Below are 21,021 nucleotides of genomic sequence, written 5' to 3'. Positions count from 1 at the left end.
GTCAAATACAACCTAAATTCATATTATGAAATCATTCAAAATTGATGGTTGCATAAACAATTCCATTAACAAAAGTTGCTTCTTTTTATTGATAGCCTCATATCCTATTCAGTTAAAGGATGACCGAATCCCATCCATTTCAATTCCTTTGAAAATCCTTCATGATTTTCCATTTCCTCAATATAGATAGCTAGAAGTCATATAGCTACTTTTTTCTGATCAATACTTTCATTATAGATACCCATATTTTCAGATTATTTCCCACTTATATTCAAATCCAATATTTTGAAAACAACTGAAAGATACTGTTCTCATATATAGCAATTTGTGAAAATTCAAGTAAAGTTACCTATTTGGAATTCACCATTGTATCATATCTCTTTTTAAGATTATGCTACGTAACAAAGTAATGTTAAACTAGACTTTCTCACAGACTGTATGACATATACCGGTAAGTAACTCTGATAAGAAAAAAAATATTATTTTGTGTTGATATTCACACAAAACATGCCATTTTTGAACATACCAAAACATAGGTATCTGCAAACATTTGGAGTGTTAATCTAGACTTCAAGAAGACCAAATGTGTGTTACTGTATCCCTTTGACTCTTCTAATAGATACATTGCACAAACACAGCATTTATACATTGTGTTGTAGAATCCATTCAATATTTTTTTCATCTAAGTCAGGGGTGTCAAACTCAATTTCATTGAGGGCCGCATCAGCATGGTGGTTGCCCTCAGGGGGCCGGGTGGGTATGGCCAGGGTGGGCGTGGCCTACTGGGTGGGCGTGACCAAAGTGCGTATGGCCTACTGGGTGGGCGTGGCCAGCTCTACATCGTTCGCATCAAGGGTGCCTATGGGGGCCTGGGCTGGAGTGGGACAGATCTGAGGGTCTCTGGCAGGAGGAGGGTCTCTGGGCCAGGCCAAGGCAGTGGGGGCCGTTCCCTCACTGTTTCCAGGATGGCTTCGCGGGCCAGATGAAACCACTTCGCGGGCCGGATCTGGCCCCCGGGCCTTGTGTTTGATATGTCTGATCTAAGTCTTCGTATTGAACAGTAGTGACTTCAAGTAATTTACTTCATTAATCCCTTCAGAAACTGCTTTGATCCCATCTCAATGTGTTAGACAAATGTAATCTTCACATGACAATGTTCTGTGCTGGTAAATTTGTTTTTTGCCTAGGAACACACCAGTCATCCGCTTCTACAGGGGTCTGATAATGTTTACATGCAGATTTATTGAAAACAGGAAGTTTCTCTACAGATTCTGCAGAAAGTGCCTGAAAAGTTAAAAACACAGATTGAAATAGACACTTATTACTATTTAGAGTATTTAAACTTATTTTTGCCACCATTTGCATACACATTCATAATGGATTAAATCATGAGATATTATTCTGCTAGATTAAATATTCTTGTTTTCACATTTTGTAAGACTTTGTACAATTTTTCATTTCTGTCTTCCAGACAGAATAGGTGATATATGTGGTATTAATTGATATAGGTGCTTTGAGAAGCCTGATTTATTTTATGTTTTTTAAAAAAGTCAAATTACTTTTAGGAGATAGAATTGAGTTTATAATAAATACCCAGACTTAATAAACATTTTACTCTGCTTTTTCAAATCAAATCTTGAATACAGCTTAACATAATTCTGTATTAAAATAGTTTATAACTCAACCAATAATATGATAAACAATAAATCATTTGCAACAAACTATTTAAACAGAATAAAAAGTATATTCTGCCAAGGATCATTGCTGCCACTTAGCAAGATGGGTGGCAAACAAATTTAATAAATAAATAAAATTGTACAAATTATAAATAAAGGCTTTTTACTATTTTTAAAAGGGACAATGAATAAATTACTAGTAGGACAAATAAAAAAGCATATGAAAACATACTACCATACTTGAAGAGAGAGAGAAAAAGTACAGAACACACCTTTAAGTGGATAACAGCATCTGTTCCATACCCCGAAATAGAGTACAGATTGAGATCTCCGTGAAAGTATTTAGCATAAAGACGAGAAATCGGTAATCCATAACCAAATCCAGCCTAAAAAGAAATAAAGTATTTTTCATTAATTGAAATGAGGGATTTTTACCCCTCTTATTTTAAATTGTATTCAATTCAGGTAGCTTAGTGGTTAAGGGTCTCAATGAAAATCTTATCTCCCATACAAGTAGAACAAAGGCAATTTTAATTTTAAACACTTGCTAAATAAGTATTCTATGGGATAAAAAAACAATGTTGAGAAGAAAGTGCAAAAGGAATGTTTCTAGTTTTGCATTAATTTCTTCCGCACGTATCACATTTGGCCTATCTTTTAAAATGGGATATTACAGATGGGTGTTCTTGGGTCAGAATATTCCCTCTCTATAGAAGTATCAAGAGTTCATAGAAATGATAAGGCTAGAACTTACGATTTATCAAGATTTTATAGAAATGGTTAGGCTAGAACTTATGACTTCAACATCCTATTTGGAAGGGTTTTATATATGGCATTCAATCATGGGAGACCCCTAGTTTCATGAATATGCAGCTTATCACAATTTAATTCTCAATGAGAAGGTTCTTTTGGAATTCCTAGTAATCACTGCAAGGAATAATGCAGTCATTTGATACAAAGTCTTTCCAGCTGGAAGCATCCCCTGTGTCTCACTTGTCCCTATGTCTATAAAATAATGCCAAGAGCATCAATAGCTTACTGACTTTATGCATCATAGCCTTATGGTTTTGTCTCTTACCATAGCAGTATTTTTGCTGTCCATCACAGGCTTTGGTGCTGTAGAATATGTATAGCTGAAGAGTTTTTCAATTATCCTCACTGGAACTCCACCACCTCTGTCAGAAACCTAGTTAAAGAGAAAAAGTACCCATATAATTAACAAATTACTTGTAGTTGAAATAATCATCTTTTCTAATGACTCTTTTTGTATCAGACTTGCTAATTTAAAAAAAGAAACTTTGCCAAAATAGCATTTGGCTGGCGATTGTTCGCCTAGTTCTAATTGGTTGCAATCTATAACTCATCTATTTATTCCATGATAAGCCTACTTAAATCAAAAGGGCTTTTCAAAAGTAAACAAGAATAGATGGTTTTTCATCTTTTACTCTGGACAGGGTGGCCCTTTATCAGATAGAGTGGTGTGCAATTTGGGGGTCTTCCTGGAGTCACAGCTCCTGCTCAAAAAGCAGGTGGCAGCTGCGGCTAGGAGAAGTGTTTCAGAGATTTATTTGCACATCTGGTGCATCCTTTCCTGATCACTCAGGCATTGGTCACTTCTCATCTGGATTACTACAATGCACTCTTTTGGGGGCTGCACTTGAACACCACCCAGAAACCTCAACTGGTCCAGAATGCAGTGGTGTGCACAATAATGGGGGCCTGTAGTTTTGCTCATAACACCTCTGTTGCTCTGTTTCTTTCCAGCTGCAAGTCAAGACGTTGGTCATCACATTTTAATACTCTGTATGGCACAGGGCCAGGCTATCTGCAAGACTATCTTTCTCTTAGGACATCTACCCTTCCTATCAGATCAGATACAATGGGCTAGTCTCTTCACCTAAATATTATCTGATGGGACCAAGGAAGTCTGCCTTTTTCCGTGGCGGCCCGGACATGGAACATGCTGCCTTGTGAAGTTCAGTAGGCCATCACCCTTTTAGCCTTTGTAAGATGGATAGCTATATAAATATTTTAAATAATAAAATAAACTAAGTTATTTACTGAATTTATTTAACTCTCATATCAAATGTAGTAAGCACCTTAATATTAGATAGTTTATTGATTGATTAAACTTATGACTATATCAAATATAAAATAAAATACAGGATATACAGTAAGTCCAGAGTAAAACAGATACAAAATATCTTAATAAAATACAAAAGTGCTAAATATAAAGAATCAACATTCAGGTAAATAGATCACTTTTACACTATATCCCAATCTGATCAATATAAGGAGTCCTTTGGTCAACTGACTTAGCTATAAATTTAGCAGTTCTGTTCACAAAATATAGATTAGAACCCAGAAATAGGAGAATCTGCAATTCAAATCCCAGTGGTCTGTTATTTCAAATTGGGAAAGTACCTTGATAGTTAGGTCTTCTTTTCCAAGTACAACAGTCACCTCAATTGGATCAAGGGAAGGTTTTTTTTCCTGATGTTCAACTGTTGCTCTCATGGAATTCTATACAGAAATTAAGAAGAATTTAATTTATCTTGTAAAGATTTTAAAATATTAAAATTTGCCCTCTCTAAGATAGGAATTTGCTTTTGACAGTAAGGAAAATGAACAGTATATATAATTGACTAATGGAGTAATAGCTCTTTTGTCATATTAACAGGAAAACCTATAACAAAAGATTCAAAGGCAGTGAGCTGCCTTGCAGCAAAATGGGTGGCAAACAATTTAATAATAAATAAATATTCCTGTACTTTCTCCCTTGTCAGGACCCTATTTTAAATGCAGAGAAAGGGCCATTTTAGCTTTAGCTGTTAGTCTCTAATTATTACTGGAATAATAGTGTTGGGAAGGGTACCATTCTGTAGTACTTTGGTTGTACTTTGGTTGTAACATCCCATACTGAAAATAATATTTCAGCTAAATATGGGATAAATATGTCCTAATGCATGCTTAAACTACAAACTTTAAAACCAATTACAAACCTTGAACAGTTCAAACAGCATGTGAAAGAGATGAGAAGGTACATATACTATGTAAATAGGCTCTCCAGGTGCTTTTGCTAAAAAAAATACAGCAGACATAAATAAACTTTTATTACTGGAATTTTATTCCAAACAATTATTATGAATGAAGAGAAAGTTTTTAATGAAATCTGTGCATCCCACACTGAATTCTGAGATTAATCATCTTTTATTTTCTAGCACTTTAAGTCTGACTATTTTTGCAAATCTGTATACATTTTTATATTACATCTTTCCCTATCATCTGGCAGCACAGATAAAATTTTCTTGGGTTATTGCAAGTGTATATTGAGTAGTGAATTTATTTTTTTAAAAAATACACCCTGAAATCAACTATTGCACAATTACATGTCAAGGTCCTTTTGTATTTGGCACAGTGCTGCATAAGTGAATGAATGCACTTGTGCACATGTAAGCATTATCTGTAGAGAAAATGTGATTAGCTAGCAATTCTAGGACATATTTACTGAAGATAAGAAAAACAGCAGTAAGGATTACTGAAAGTAAAAAGCTTTCAGAAACAGACTAGTACAGTCAGAAAAAAATCTTACCATTTATTTGAATAAGCTTTAACTCTGGAGAAGCGAAATAGTGTTGATCACAAAGCATCTGAGAACTCTGAAAAGCATCTAAAATATATTTTAAAAAACAAGATTAAACAACTTTTATGTCACAGTATTATTTTCTAAACACCAGACAAACCAGTATTGTTCAATATTATTCATGTAATGAACTTATTGTGTAAATTTTCCATTATTTACAAGAATTGATTTATGGTCAGCAAATCTACTATGGGCCTAAAACACTATTGAAATAGATTTAAGATTTCTCTATAATGATATTTTTTTATTAAATGTTACATTTGTAACTGCCTTTCTGCTTATATAAGTACTCAAGTTGGCTTACAAAAATAAAATACAACATAAAGAACACAATAAGGAGTGCAGTACAATTAAATGAAAAGTATTATTAAACAACTAAAATATTTCTTAAATACTGGAGATATGGGACCACATTAATCTCCTTAGGAGAGCATTCCATATCCTGAGTGCCGTGGAGAAGAAGCCCTTCTCCCAAATACCAGAATATTGAATTTCTGACAGCAGCAACATCTTCAAAATAAAGGCATTCCTAGTGATTTAAGTACTGAGGCAGATTGACTGCAGGAGAAGCAGCTTTTCAGATTCTCAGGCCTTATGCCATTTAGGACTTCAAAGGACCACATTAACAACTTAACATTGTATCTCGCAGGCAGTGGATAACACCTGTGTCAATAAAGGTTATCACCCACTACTTTGTAATGGTCTGCAACTAACAGACTCCTTGACACCCAACTACAGTTTTGAGGCACTTTTCAAGAATACTGTAGGCCCACTGCATTGATCAAGATGGTTTATAACCAAGACATGGCTGTTACCAACTCTGATGAATTCAAGGATTATAATTAGCACATTAACGACATTTGTGGATATATGCTTAATGAAGCCACCATTTGCAAATACAATCTCAAGAATAATTTCTAACCTGCAAACTTTTTCTTTCTGGGGTTCTAGAACTGCATTCAAAGCAGGCTTCATCTCAATCTCCAATTTTACTGTTTTTGTTATACCTAGAGCATCTCTGCTTTTTTGGATTTAATTTAAGCTTGTTCTCCCTTATCCAGCCCATTACTGAAATGGACAACATTCAGAGGAATTGATTGCTTCCTTGGAATCATACAGCTGAGTAGAGCATAGCTATTTATTAATAGGATAATGATGGCAGCCATCTCCAAAGCTCTGAATAACCAACCTGGTGTTTTCATGTAGACATTATATGCATTTATTCAAAAAATAAAATATCACAGAACTGAACAGGACTTACAACCAAGTAAATGTATGTAAGACTTCATTATAATACTCTTATTTCTGATCTTTTTATATCTTCTTGTAACACAGAAATCAACTATTCTAAAATTGTAGCCTAAATTTTCAACAACCAGATTTTGGCTAAATAATAAACAGAATTTTATGAATGAAAACAACTGTCTTACAAGGACCAACTACCTTAATTTATGTTGTCTTCATTCAACCAACTGAGAAATTTAGCAGCACCGCTGTTTAAATTAATCAACTATTGGTAGTTTTTTCACTGGGAAATCTAAATCTTCTTACATCTTCTCAAATTTGTACTCCCTAGGAAAAAAACATTCCCTGCATTCACATTTAATTCTAAGCCATGATTTTTTTGAGCAAGCCATTAAAACATGATATATTCCAGTTCCTAAGCTAAGCCAAAAAACAACAAACCACATTAATAGTTTACTGCAATGTATGACCGCTGTTTATGCATCAAACTACATGACAACTATAAGTAAAACTTTCATTTTTATACATACCGTACACCAGATCCACAACATCACAGCAAGGATCAATGCATCCAATATGCCGTGGGTTACACACATTACTGCTATCAAATATAAATGCTGTTGAAATAAAGATATGAAATTGAAGAACCATTTTTTCCCCAAAACATTCTCAATAGCCTACAAAAGTTGGTTTGTCAAAAGAATAAAAATGTAACTTACTGTGCTGGTTTATTAACATTCGAATAGATATCCGGTTCATGTAAAATCGATCCAAGAAGTACTGAATATTTTGATTGATGCATGAATCCATTTTAGAAGAATCTCTGTATTCTAATACCCCTTGTGCCATCATGGGCATTACACTGTGATGTCTGTTTCGGATCTTAGTAATGGCATCTATGAAACTGGGAGAAACACAGAACTTCATATTTACCTATATAAGAAATTCTGAAAACCAAAATTGTAGTAAACAAATATTCTTACAAAACATAACAGAAGAAAAATGTAAATACATTAGTTTACTTTCTGATATATCAAATCAAGACAACTGATTGTTATGAATAGTACTTTGAAACTTCATAATTTATTGTTGATACACTTTATTTCAAAGTGTCACATTTTGCTACATTAGATCTTTTAGTTATGCTCCTGTATCATTATTTCATTGTAATATAATTAGTTATCTAAGTTTTGGGTTTCAAGTTAGCTGAATCATCCAAGATTAATCAATCATTACTTAAAATAGAATAAGCTGCTGAAAAAAAGATAACAGAAAGAAACTTACTCTGAAAGAGCTTTGTGGTCATCTGATTTTTTATCTTGAAATTCCAGTAGTTCCAGTAGGCTTTGAATATACCTGTAGAGCACAAGTAATGCAAATATGAGGCTAACCATACAGACCAAAGACATAATTTAGTGTAGTGGTTAAGGGATTGGACTAGAAACAGGAAGTCCATGCATTCTAGTCCCACCTCAGACACAAAACCAGCTGGGTGACCTTAGCCAATCACTGTCTCACACAGTTGGGAGGAGACAGTTGTAAATTATTTCTGAAAAACTTTACCAAGAAAACTTTAGGGACTTGTTTAGGCAGTCAGAAGGGGTCAAAACTGACCTGAGGAAATATACACACACAAACCTCTTGACACATATAGGGGTAAGCAGTGTTAACTGTAACTTCAAAAACTATACAAGTTAGGAATAAATAGAAGGATCTTCATTATGTATAAATATAGAAAAATAACATCAAATTCCTTGCTTTAAATCAACATTTGGGGTATTTAAATCAACAAAGTAAGTACTTAAATACTTTCCCCATAAAATTTAGCATCTTATACATATCTATGCTCTTTTCATTGCCCATTGACAAAGTTTTCATGAATATTTTGTAGCATTTGATATGCAATTTTATTCAAGTCAGCATTTTAGAATTGCCAGCAAGTCTGTAACAAAGATAAAGCAGCTGCAACAAAATCTACTTTTATTTATTATGATATGACCAGTGCCATAAGCTAACAGAATACCACACATAGAGAGGATATACTGTACGTAGGGGTCATTAGTGTCGTTCTACTTTTCAGCAGAGATTACAAAATGACTGCAGAATACATACCAGCAGGCTTCAAGGACTTGTTATTACTTATTCATACAGGCCTTTTCATATTCAAGGCTGTGTTCATCTAAGATCAATGTCACACCCCATATTTCCAATACTATATCCGGCTTGAAGAAAGTTTGTAAGTTGAACAAATCTATTTATGGCTCAGCTACCGTCCATAAAAAATAGGGAAAAAATGCAACATTTTCTTTGAAACAACAATGGGTTTCTTATGAAATAACATTCCTGTCACATCCCACATTTTCAGAGTTCCCTGCTGAAATCAAAGTTTCACTATTGGGTCTTATTATCTCCTCATCATTCCCAGTTAATCTGAAAATGATTTTTCTCCTGTCCTTCCTATCCCTGTGAGGAGTTTATTTCTTCCTTGGTTTGAAAATGAGCACTGTAAGAAAAGGCTGAGGATGGGAGGCAGGGATACTATTGATAATATTACCTCTCACCTCTCACTGTGCTATTCGCTAGTTGAAAGAATCAGAATTTAGACAGAGGGTTTACAAAAGAGAAAGATGAAATTATGAGATTTTGGAAAGTAAAAATAGTGCCTATATTTATTTATTTATTTATTTATTTATTTATTTATTTATTTATTTATTTATTGATGGGATTTATATCCTGCCCTATCTCCCGATAGGGACGCGGTGGCTCAGTGGGTTAGGACGCTGAGCTTGTCGATCGGAAGGTCGGCAGTTTGGCGGGTCGAATCCCGAGTGCCGCGTAACAGAGTGAGCGCCTGTTACTCGTCCCAGCTTCTGCCAACCTAGCAGTTCGAAAGCACGTAAAAATGCAAGTAGAAAAATAGGGACCACTCCGGTGGGAAGGTAACAGCGTTCCGTGCGCCTTTGGCGTCTAGTCATGCCGGCCACATGACCACGGAGATGTCCTTGGACAAGCGCTGGCTCTTCGGCTTTGAAACGGAGATGAGCACCGGCCCCTAGAGTCGGAAACGACTAGCACGCAGGTGCGGGGGAACCTTTACCTTTACCTTTATCTCCCGAAGGACTCAGGGCGGCTAACAACAAAACATATAATAAGTACAGAAATCAAGATAAAAATGAAATTGAGAACATCAGTGCAGTAAATTAAAATTAGAGAATTTAAAAAATGAATTAAAAATACTAAATATAAATTAATTAAAATGCCTGTCAGTCTAGGTCAGCCTGGTGGAACAGGTGTGTTTTGAGGCCGCGGCGAAAGGATTGGAGGTTTTGGGCCATCCGAAGCTCAGGGGGGAGCTGATTTCATAGGGTTGGCGCTCCCACAGAGAAGGCCCTCCCCCTGGGGGTCGCCAGCCGACATTGCCTAGCTGACGGTACCCTGAGGAGGCCTTCTCTGTGTGAGCGTACTGGACGATGGACACAGTCTTATTCAGTAGTAGACCATCAGTAGTCAATGAATACATTGTCAACCTGAGATCTATCTCCCGATGTCAATATATATAATTTTTTCTTGCACTTGATTACAAAAGTAGTGTAAGATGAATAAAATGTAATAATTGAAATCTATTGCAAAATTTGTTACTTACCAATCCTTTACTAACTGTACTGAAGTTGTATCTAATAATAGACTAGGAAGGAGATCAATTTCTTTCAAAATATTTGCTAGCCGAACTGGAAGTTCATGCCGAAGGAATGAGAATGAGGTTTTCTCACATGCATTTGTTGAACCTACAAAAATGGGAGATATATTTTAAGTGCAATGTGCTAAAACATTTTCAATAAACTTCCTACAATATTAATATTATGTACAAGATGTACATATATTCTGTTTGCTGCAACTTGGAATTTTATGTACTCCAAATGAGACAGCTCCAGTTGTAGCAATGTCTGTATTACAGATGCATTTGCGTGGAATGCAATTCCCATATGGGTTAAGGTAAAGATTAGCACACATGTGTGCTAATCGTTTCCAACTCTAGGGGCCGGTGCTCATCTCCGTTTTAAAGCTGAAGAGCCACCACTTGTCCGAGGACGTCTCCGTGGTCATGTGGCCAGCATGACTAAACACCAAAGGTGCATGAAACGCTGTTACCTTCCCACCGTAGTGGTCCCTATTTTTCTACTTGCATTTTTATGTGCTTTAGAACTGCTAGGTTGGCAGAAGCTGGGACAAGTAACAGGCGGTCACTGTTACGAGGCACTCGGGATTCGACACGCCAAACTGCCGACCATCTGATCGACAAGCTCAGTGTCCTAACCCACTGAGCCACTGCGTCCCTGCCATATGGGTTATTCAAACCCAAATAAACTATAAACTATATTACTGTATCAACATCTCTTGGAAAAATGTAAAACAAAAATATATACTATATATGTGCTGCATCTGAAATGTGTTAATAAACTCTTCTATTTAATTGGCTTTATATGGGGGGTTTTAAATTTAACAGTTACATTCAGCATTAGGAATATGTAATTTTAAAATATCTCTAGTATTTCACTATTGCTTTAGAAAGCAGCTACATCTAAATGAAAGTCAAATATTCCTAACCAATGAAATAAGTTTGCTTAAAACATAAAAAACAAACTATAACTGTACGCATCCTGATTTAATAATCATACTTAACTTTTATTATAACAGTCTGCCATTTCAAAGGCAATGGTTCAATATAGCATCAGCAATAAAGAAAATCAGACAAAGACAGTCCTTGCATTACAAGAAGCAATATTATACCAAATAAGATTGCATTTGGTTTTTTTTTTAAAAAAAAAGGTCAGTTACACTGACAAAGAAAATGTATACACATCCATAATGTAAGTAAATCATTTAGACTGAAGACTTAGGGAAGGCACTAAAGCCATTGAGACGATTATAAACATTCCTACAAATATTTGTTTAAAATCCACAATAAAATTCCTAATTTCTTTGCCTACCTTTAAAAATTTTGTAACACATAATATAACTGAGTGAGGAATGTACTTTGTGTATGAGTGTACTTTTAGTACATTCATAGTAATGTGCATTCATAGTAATACTAACACTATTGTCTACCAGCAACAGTATTGACTACTAGCAACACTATTGGCTACTTGTAATGCTAATAGTAACCAAAACAAAAATACCAAATGTATTACATTATTTATATAAGAATGTAATAAGCATTATATTGTATAGAAAAATATATTGCTATCTTCATTGTCCAACCATCATAAGATTTAGGAACTGTCACAAATCAAGATACATTCCTACATTGAGGTAAAGCAAAACTTTTGCACAACAAAGTTGTAAAAAGTTGCACAAATATGCTCAACAAACCTCTCTTCAAAAATGATAGAAAAAAAATAGTCATGAAAATAGCCTGGAGTACAAGAGAACAAGAAAGATGAAGAAACAAAGCAGCACTCAAAAACAGTTTCCATTCCAATCAGTTAAGCTTGTTAGTTGCACATTAAATTGTAGTATATAAGATTGTGGCCAAATCCCTATGATTTAGAGCCTATGTCATCAGATATTTGAATTGCATCACATCAGATTAATGCCACCTGGAAAGGCAGACTAATTCAGAGAAACAGATCCCACAATGAATGCCTCATCTCAAAGGTGACATTAGACGACGGCTTTAACTAAAATGAACTTTAAATCGGTGTGACACATCCAAAAACTGAGGCAATGCTATAACCCGTACACAATCCACTCTGAGAGTAGCCCAAAACTGTCCCAGCTTTTTAAAACTTTTCTCACATCCCTCATGCTCTCCTACTGGATTCTCCGATTTCAGAAGCCCTCCACTGGGGAGAAACCCAAACTTCTCACTACTTAGAGAAACAGTGATGGTCCCGTTTCTCTAGCAAGGACCTACAAGACATCCCCACTTCGAAGCATTTCCCGTGGTGGGAGAGCACTGATTATCTGCCCTGCCATTCAGTCCCTGACAGATGTTTTGGGCAACATGTCCTCAAATTCCCAGCCATGAACCAGAGGTCTCCCTTCCTACACCCCCATTCACGCCCCTCACCGAAATCCAGGAACTGCTTGATAGAAAGCGGCGACGGAGAGAAACGCGATAAGCGTTCCACCTCTTTGGTTGTTTCGGCTCCGGCCCCGCTACCATGACCAGCAGCAGCCGCCAAAGGAGCCGCGTTTCGCAGGACAATCCGCGCAGCCTTCATCGCAGCTGTGAACGAGACTAAAGGTGGCGCTAACAAGACGCTTCACTTTAAATCCCCTAGTGACCTGCACGTGCAACACCTATTGACCAGTGCAGCACCTCCCTCTGGGGGCTGGGCTTTCAAATTAAGCCACGCCCCGGAGGGTGGCTAACTGTCAGAAATGGGGAAAAAAGTCGTGGCTAAGCCACGCCCCCTTTTGGTTAACTGTCAGAAAAGGACAAAAGCGAACATCGAACTCCATCACCCTGGAGGGTGAACCTTATACTTCGGATAATCCAAACGCCTCAGAAGAAGCGAAGAGGAGGTCGTGTATTAGGAGGTGTGTCTCTGCCGCGTCCAATAAGGCCGCGCTGTCCTCCAAGCCTTTCCCCCCACGTTTCGGATACAACAGGCGACAAGCGGCATCTTTCATAAGAAATTCCCGCACCCCGTTGACGCCGCTCAAAATAGCCCTCGGGCCCCCTCTCTTCCTTCAACCCGCCTTGACAATTTCCCAACCAGGATGATAGCGCGCGCGCGGGGGCGGGCGGGGGGGGGGAAGAATGGAGCGTGGCGTTTTGTCGGCTTCTCATTGGTTTTTCTAATTAAAATTCGCTTCTGCGTGGAACCAGTCAGATAGTTGTATCGGTCGTGGAATCTTGACTTCTGACGCGACCCGGCAACTGAAACAACTTGGCCCGATTCCTGAGGGGAGGGGAGGGGCTGAGTTGAGAATTGTACAGCTTTTTCCAAGAACGGCGAGAACACCCCGAGGCGGGGAAGCGGTAGGCAGTCACGCCTGGCCTGCCTGTGGCAAGGAGCCAGGCGCTGGAGAACAGGTTATTGAATAGCAAGAAGTTCACTTGAGCCTTCCAAAAAAAACCCCCCTATTCTTCAAGGGTCTTCTTCTGCAACACTTTCTTTCCGTTAGAAATATTCTACACAGAGAGCTAATGATAAGTAACGTAAGGCAAGAATAAATAAATACGAGCTCATCCCAAGTTCTGTTTATTTTCCAGCCATTCTGTACTTTCCAAATAACCTCTTTGTAATATTTAGTTTGAGGTTCCTTTGGGTCGTTCCCCCTCCCTGAACTGACTCTTGAAAAGCACCTTACAGCACCTTATAGAACTAACACCCAAAAATGATGTCCTTATCATCATGGGGGAGTGGAATGCTAAAGTAGGAAGCCAAAAGATAACCGGAATAACAGGCAAGTTTGGCCTTGGAGTACAAAATGAAGCAGGGCACAGGCTGATAGAATTTTGTCAAGAGAATACAATGGTCATAGCAAACACTCTTTTCCAACAACCCAAGAGACGGCTTTACACATGGACATCACCAGACGGTCAACACAGAAATCAGATTGACTATATGCTCTGCAGCCAAAGATGGAGAAGCTCTATACAGTCAGTAAAAACAAGACCAGGAGCTGACTGTGGCTCAGACCATGAGCTTCTTGTTGCAAAGTTTAGGCTTAAATTAAAGAAAGTAGGGAAAAGCGCTAGGCCAGTCAGGTATGAATTAAATCATATCCCTGTTGAATATACAGTAGAGGTGACAAATAGATTTAAGGAATTAGATCTGATAGACAGAGTGCCTGAAGAACTATGGACAGAGGTTCGCAACATTGTACAACAGGTAGCAACCAAAACCATCCCAAAGAAAAAGAAATGCAAGAAAGCAAAATGGCTGTCTGAGGAAGCTTTGCAAATAGCTGAGGAAAGGAGGGAAGTGAAAGGCAAGGGAGAAAAAGAAAGATATGCCCAATTAAATGCAGAATTCCAAAGAATAGCTAGAAGAGATAAGAATGCCTTCTTAAATGAACAATGCAAAGAAATAGAAGAAAACAACAGAATAGGGAGGACCAGAGATCTTTTCAAGAAAATTGGAGAGATGAAAGGAACGTTTCATGCAAAAATGGGCATGATAAAGGACCAAAATGGCAGGGACCTAACAGAGGCAGAAGAGATTAAGAAGAGGTGGCAAAATTACACAGAAGAACTATACAAGAACGAGCTTAACATCCCTGATAATCACAATGAGGTGGTCACTGACCTCGAGCCAGACATCCTAGAATGTGAAGTGAAGTGGGCCTTAGAAAAGCTGAGCAACAACAAAGCTAGTGGAGGTGACAGTATTCCAGCTGAGCTATTCAAAATCTTAAAAGACGATGCAGTAAAAGTGCTACACTCAATTTGCCAGCAAATTTGGAAAACTCAACAGTGGCCACAGGATTGGAAAAGATCAGTTTACATTCCAATTCCAAAGAAAGGCAGTGCTAAAGAATGTTCAAACTATCGCACCATTGCACTCATTTCTCATGCTAGTAAAGTTATGCTTAAAATTCTACAAGCTAGACTCCAGCAGTATGTGGATCGAGAACTACCAGAAGTACAGGCAGGATTTCGAAGAGGCAGAGGAACTAGAGATCAAATTGCTAACATATGCTGGATCATGGAGAAAGCTAGAGAGTTCCAGAAAAACATCTACTTCTGCTTCATTGACTATGCTAAAGCCTTTGATTGTGTGGATCATAACAAACTCTAGCAAGTCCTTAAAGAGATGGGCATACCAGACCATCTTATTTGTCTCTTGAGAAATCTATATGCGGGGCAAGAAGCAACAGTGAGAACTGGACACGGAACCACTGATTGGTTCAAAATTGGGAAAGGAGTCCGGCAAGGCTGTATATTGTTGCCTTGCCTATTTAACATATGCAGAGCACATCATGAGAAAGGCAGGGCTAGATGAATCAAAAGTTGGAATTAAGATTGCCGGAAGAAACATCAACAACCTAAGATATGCAGATGATACCACTCTAATGGCAGAAAGTGAAGAAGAGCTAAAGAGCCTCTTGTTGCGGGTGAAGAAGGAGAGTGCAAAACTTGGGTTGAAACTAAACATTAAGAAAACCAAGATCATGGCATCTGGCCCTCTCAATTCCTGGCAAATAGATGGGGAAGAAATGTAGGTAGTGACAGATTTTATTTTCCTGGGCTCCAAGATCACTGCAGATGGGGACTGTAGCCAAGAAATTAAAAGACGCTCCTTGGGAGGAAAGCCATGGCAAATCTAGACAGCACACTAAAAAGCAGAGACATAACCCTGTCAACAAAAGTGCGTATAGTCAAGGCTATGGTCTTCCCAGTTGCAATGTATGGCAGTGAAAGCTGGACCATAAGAAAGGCTGAGCGCCAAAGAATTGAAGCCTTTGAACTATGGTGCTGGAGAAGACTCCTGCGAGTCCCTTGGACTGCAAGGCGATCAAACCGGTCAGTCCTAGAGGAGATCAACCCTGACTGCTCTTTAGAAGGCCAGATCCTGAAGCTAAAACTCAAATACTTTGGTCACCTAATGAGAAGGAAGGACTCACTGGAGAAGAGATTGCTGGGAAAGATTGAGGGCAATAGAAGAAGGGGACGACAGAGAATGAGGTGGCTGGATGGAGTCACTGAAGCAGTAGGTGTGAGCTTAGATGGACTCCAGAAGATGGTAGAGGACAGGAAGGCCTGGAGGAACATTGTCCATAGGGTCGCGATGGGTCGGACACGACTTCGCAACTAACAACAACAACAACAAGACTGTCTAAAACACAATTTCTCAATCTCACAAATTTAAGGTGGGTGGCATTTGACTCCTAGAATTCCCCATAGTGCACACTAACTGGATTTCTGGGTATCAAAATCCACCAATCTTAAAAGTTGTTGAAGTTCAGCAACATTGCTCTAAATATTGTGAAGCAGCAAGTTTTAGAAATACAATTCTTACTCTGTCTGGATACTAGCAAATAAAGTAGCAAGAAAAAGTTTTGTTTCTGATTTCAGAAACATTTCTGATTTCAGCTACACTTTGGGAATATGTAATGTTACAGTATGATATAGTACAGCAGAAAACTTATCTAGGAGCTTAGGGTGAGAAAGTGTGATCTTCTGTTATTTTCTTGAGGAAAGAAGGCTTTCTATTTTGCCTTATCTACATCTTTACTTCTGAATCTGTATTCTATGTTGCTCTCATAGCATCATAGTCATCTAGCATTATGACATCAGCATAAAATGTCTGCCTAAAATTTAAGTCTCACAGACTTTAGGAGGTATAAAAGATTTAACAGTTTCATCTTTTTTAAAATAAATTGGCATCAGCAATTTTTTTATTGGCAGAGAAAGTTATTCAATCTTATTGAGCATGAACTGGTATTAATCATTATCATCTTGGCATTGTTCTCACAGGTGCAGGGTCTGCTTTTAGGATCAAGAGGAGCCATTTTGTGAGATCAAATGCAGCCTTTGAATCTAACTGGGCATTTTTCATGTCTGCATTTATTCATGAACTGCTATTAATGCAAATGGATATCAGTTTAGATGGATTGTTTTTTAAAGAAATGTACTTTCATGGAATGATCAACTAAATGACTTTTCTCATAATGATCAACTAAAATTAATGGCTGGAAAAATATAAATCAGCAAGTTCTGAATTTTTTGAACTTACGGTTTGGTCATATCTAGTTTGGCCTGCTTAGAACATTCCAAATGAAAATTTATATATAATTGTTTTCAAGCCATGTTGCCATCAATAAGAAGCAATTCTTGTAATTGGCCTTTAGCATAAACAATTAGAGAAGAAAGTTCATAGCCCAACTTTCTGGTACAGATAAGACTAGATAGATACAATGCACAGTTAGAAAAGCTATGTCAGCTTATTGATTTAGGACACATTTTATCTGAAAGTGAAGTTTAGTCGGGGAAAGTTCACAGTGCTGGGAACAAAGACTTTTGGCCTGTGAAATTGCCAGGGCTGTAATGCCTCTAGAGCTAAAGTTTAGTAGGCAAAAGGTCAACTTTTGCAGAACAAACAGCATCCTCCTATTTCACAGAAGAGTCAGCTGTTTGGATTTCCTTCTAAATTAATCCTTATAGACAAGATAGAAGAGGGTTGAGCAACTACAAATTCACACTGAATTGTACTCACAGTTGTAAGCTAATGATGGCTTTTTGCAGTTTTGTTTGACTCATAAAATAATTAGTTTCACTTATTGGACTCCTTTAAATATTTTTCAAGAACATTCCTTCATTTGGAGATCCTGAAGTATTTTTTCCGGAAGAATTTTTCTATTTATGCACCTGAATATTTGCTGTACATTTTTATTTTAAAATAAATTCTGAACTCTAGTTCTTTCCAACTTCAACTATTATGCATATGTAATTAGATATAATCACATTTATATTACTTAATTCTTGACAGGAGCATTTGGGATTGTAGTTCTATATGTTAAATGTGTTTCTTTTTTGCATGATTCAAGGCTTGCTCAAATGGGAACTAATTACATGGAGTTTTTGTAAAGACATAAAGTACAGGTAATCAATTTACAACAGTTCATTTAGTGACTGTTTGAAGTTACAAGGCACTGAAAAAAGTGATTAATGACTGTTTTTCAACTTTTGACCATTGCAGCATCCCCATGGTTATATGATCAGAATTTGGGTGCTTGCAACTGGTTCATATTTATGACAGTTGCAGGGTCACATGATCACCTTTTGCAACCTTCTGACAAGCAAAGTCAGTGAGGAAGCCAGATTTACTTAACAACTCTGTTACTAACTTAACAACTGCAGGGATTCATTCAATACCTGTGGCAAGAAAGGTTGTAAAATTGGGCCAAAACTCACTTAACAAATATCTTGCTTAGCAACAAATTTTGGGCTCAATTGTGATAATAAGTCAAGGAGTACATCTTGCTCTGTAACAGTTCTAAACACACTAACCCATGTTATTTGCAATTATTTAATACAGTTATAAATTTAAATTCAATAGCTTGCGTATGCATTTTTCTTAATGTTCTTGCTAGTTGGCGTCTCCATTACTGTATCCTTTAGTCAATAACTAAAAGATCTGTTTGCATGCATTTTAGTCATGTGTACAATTAATTCATTCAAGTTCCTGCAACCAACACGTTTCCTATGCAAAGTCATCACAAACCCATGCTATGCCTATCCATCCCCCCCCCACAAAAATACAGAGAATATTTTGACAAAATATTCATATCTAATGGTTGCAGCTTATCTGTTGAATTTGCTAGTCTGAAAAGATTCAGAGTATTTCTATAAGGGGCTTTGGTAGCACTTTTAGAGGAGCATCACAAATTTGGTTTATCCCATTAGTATTTTACTGAAGAGCCAATATATTTTCTTTTCAGTGTCTTATTGGAGCCCTTAGGGCTTGGGAATAGTTTGCTGTAATGAGAAGAAGGGTAACAGGAGGAAGATCTGTAAGCAAGGCAGTGGTCAGATAAAAGAAATCCTGGTCAGAACTGTAACTTGACTAAGCATCTCAGACAAGGCTCTCCTTAGTTATCACAACAATAAAGGGAGGGACAATGGAAGCACCTTCAAATTGCAAGATTCTGTTACTATAACCTTATAATACATTGAGTATTAGCACAGATGACTTTGGTCTCTTAGTCTGTTCTGCTTAGAAGGGCTGGCAGTTTTCCATTAGCAGGACCAATTTGTTAGATATGGTATTCTCCACGCGTGGTTGTTTTCTTGGTTTTCTTGACTGTACACCAATATCTGCCTCCCATCTTACAAGCAGTTTCAGTGCCCTAGTTCTTTCACACAGGATTTTAGAACATCTAGTTAATAAGTAACTAATGTTTTGGGACAATGACATACAGCATAGAAATTGATATATTCCTGCTCTCTAGAAAGAAGGAAGAGTAGTAATAGTAGCAGGAGCAGCAGCGCTAAGGCAATAACAGAGTATTCCTAATAGTTTATTCCACTTCAACAGAACTGGACCAGATAACTTCAGTCTTTTGCACTTCATGTTTTAGTGTATGAGAACCATAATGTAGAGCAGGAGTGTCAAACTGGTGGCCCGCAGGCCATGCCCACCCCAGCTCTGCAAAGGCGAAAAACATCGCGATACCTCACAATACATTGCGTGACATGATCAAGTTTGACACCCATGATGTAGAGGTAATTCAGAATATTATCAAAATTTAGATAAAAAGTACCAATTAAAATTTACCTTCATAGAGTAACTTATAAAGTGGCATGATAAAACCTACAAAACATCAAAACATAATTGTATATTACCTATGTCTGTGGACTGTGAACATATTACCTATGTCTGTGGACTTATCTTAAAGCATTTTTAAAAAAACATCCTTCCTTTCCTATGCTTTTTAATGGCTGTGAATTTAAAAAATGGCAAAAATAGAGGAAATGAAGTTCCTCCTGGTTGCAGTATTAAAGCTTCTTAAGCTGATATATAAAGTGGTACTGTATCTTGAAAGCTAGATATTTTATTCAATATCAGAAAGGAATTGTTATTCCATGCCTATATCCAAATTGCCTTATAGTTACTTTGCCATATTTGTATATGGTCCAGTGATTTAATATTATTTGTTCTTTATGTTTTAGATCATTTGTAAATAGATTTTATCCTATGAAGTTGTCAGTGTCTTTTTAAATATATTGGTATTTATTTCTTTTTTTAAAAAAATTGAATGGCCATGCATTTATTTTCAGTGACTCTGAGTAGCTTACAAAAATTAAAACTCTATATGGTGTGGAAAAATTACAGAAACCTCATTGAAATGACTGGAAGAATAAGCCTCTTGTCCAGGAATGGTATATTACCCTTACTTTTAATGTAAAGAAAAAGAATATTCTTTATGATTAAAATTTTACACTTAATGATTACAATATAAACAAATATTTGAAAATACATGTTCTCTGATCTGAAGATTTCTTAACTCTGTGTATGGTTTATGTATTCTGCTTCTGAATGTCCAATCCTTATCAATGAAGGTGTGATCAAATGTCACTATCTATTTAGCACCTGGTTACTTATTGATCATAAGGAGGCATTAGGTAGAGTTAGATTGTAAGGATTTATATTGCCTGCTCTTTGCTTATGAGACTGGATAGTTCCTTTCACCCTTCTTCCCAGGCAAATACAGAGCACATGCTCCTGGATTTTCTTCTTGGTAGGATGAAGTGAGCTAAGCGCTAGATTTTGCCTATCCTTACAATTATTTTCTGTTAATAAATCTCCTTTTTGGTATAGTTATAAAAACTACTTCACAAATCATTCCTTAGGTCAGATTGCCTTCTATCCAAAATTGCATTAGTCCTATACATTATATTGTTTACTGGGCTTGTATAAAATTTCAATTCAGATATTAGATTTGAAGTTGATATGCTCAAGTCTTCAAATGTAATTGGTTTACCAGCTATTGGAGGAGAAA

General features: G+C 37.0%; 1 protein-coding gene across 1 annotated transcript; it reads right to left on the bottom strand.

The window, feature by feature from the left end:
- Positions 1–1,046: 1,046 nt before the first annotated feature.
- Positions 1,047–12,790, bottom strand: PDK4 (pyruvate dehydrogenase kinase 4). Its single transcript, XM_081343002.1, has 11 exons — positions 12,635–12,790; positions 10,208–10,349; positions 7,849–7,920; positions 7,284–7,468; positions 7,095–7,181; positions 5,269–5,346; positions 4,679–4,755; positions 4,101–4,199; positions 2,755–2,862; positions 1,949–2,062; positions 1,047–1,284 (listed from the first exon to the last, which is right to left on the bottom strand). The coding sequence occupies exons 1-11, from the start codon at positions 12,786–12,788 to the stop codon at positions 1,144–1,146; spliced, it is 1,257 nt and encodes a 418-aa protein (XP_081199128.1). The 5' UTR covers positions 12,789–12,790; the 3' UTR covers positions 1,047–1,143.
- Between the last annotated feature and the right edge of the window lie 8,231 nt (positions 12,791–21,021).

Source organism: Vipera berus (genome assembly GCF_964194415.1).
Source record: "Vipera berus genome assembly, chromosome: Z".
Taxonomy (NCBI): domain Eukaryota; kingdom Metazoa; phylum Chordata; class Lepidosauria; order Squamata; family Viperidae; genus Vipera; species Vipera berus.
The sequence above is the reverse complement of the archived record's forward strand: the minus strand, read 5'-3'. Positions and strand labels throughout refer to the sequence as shown.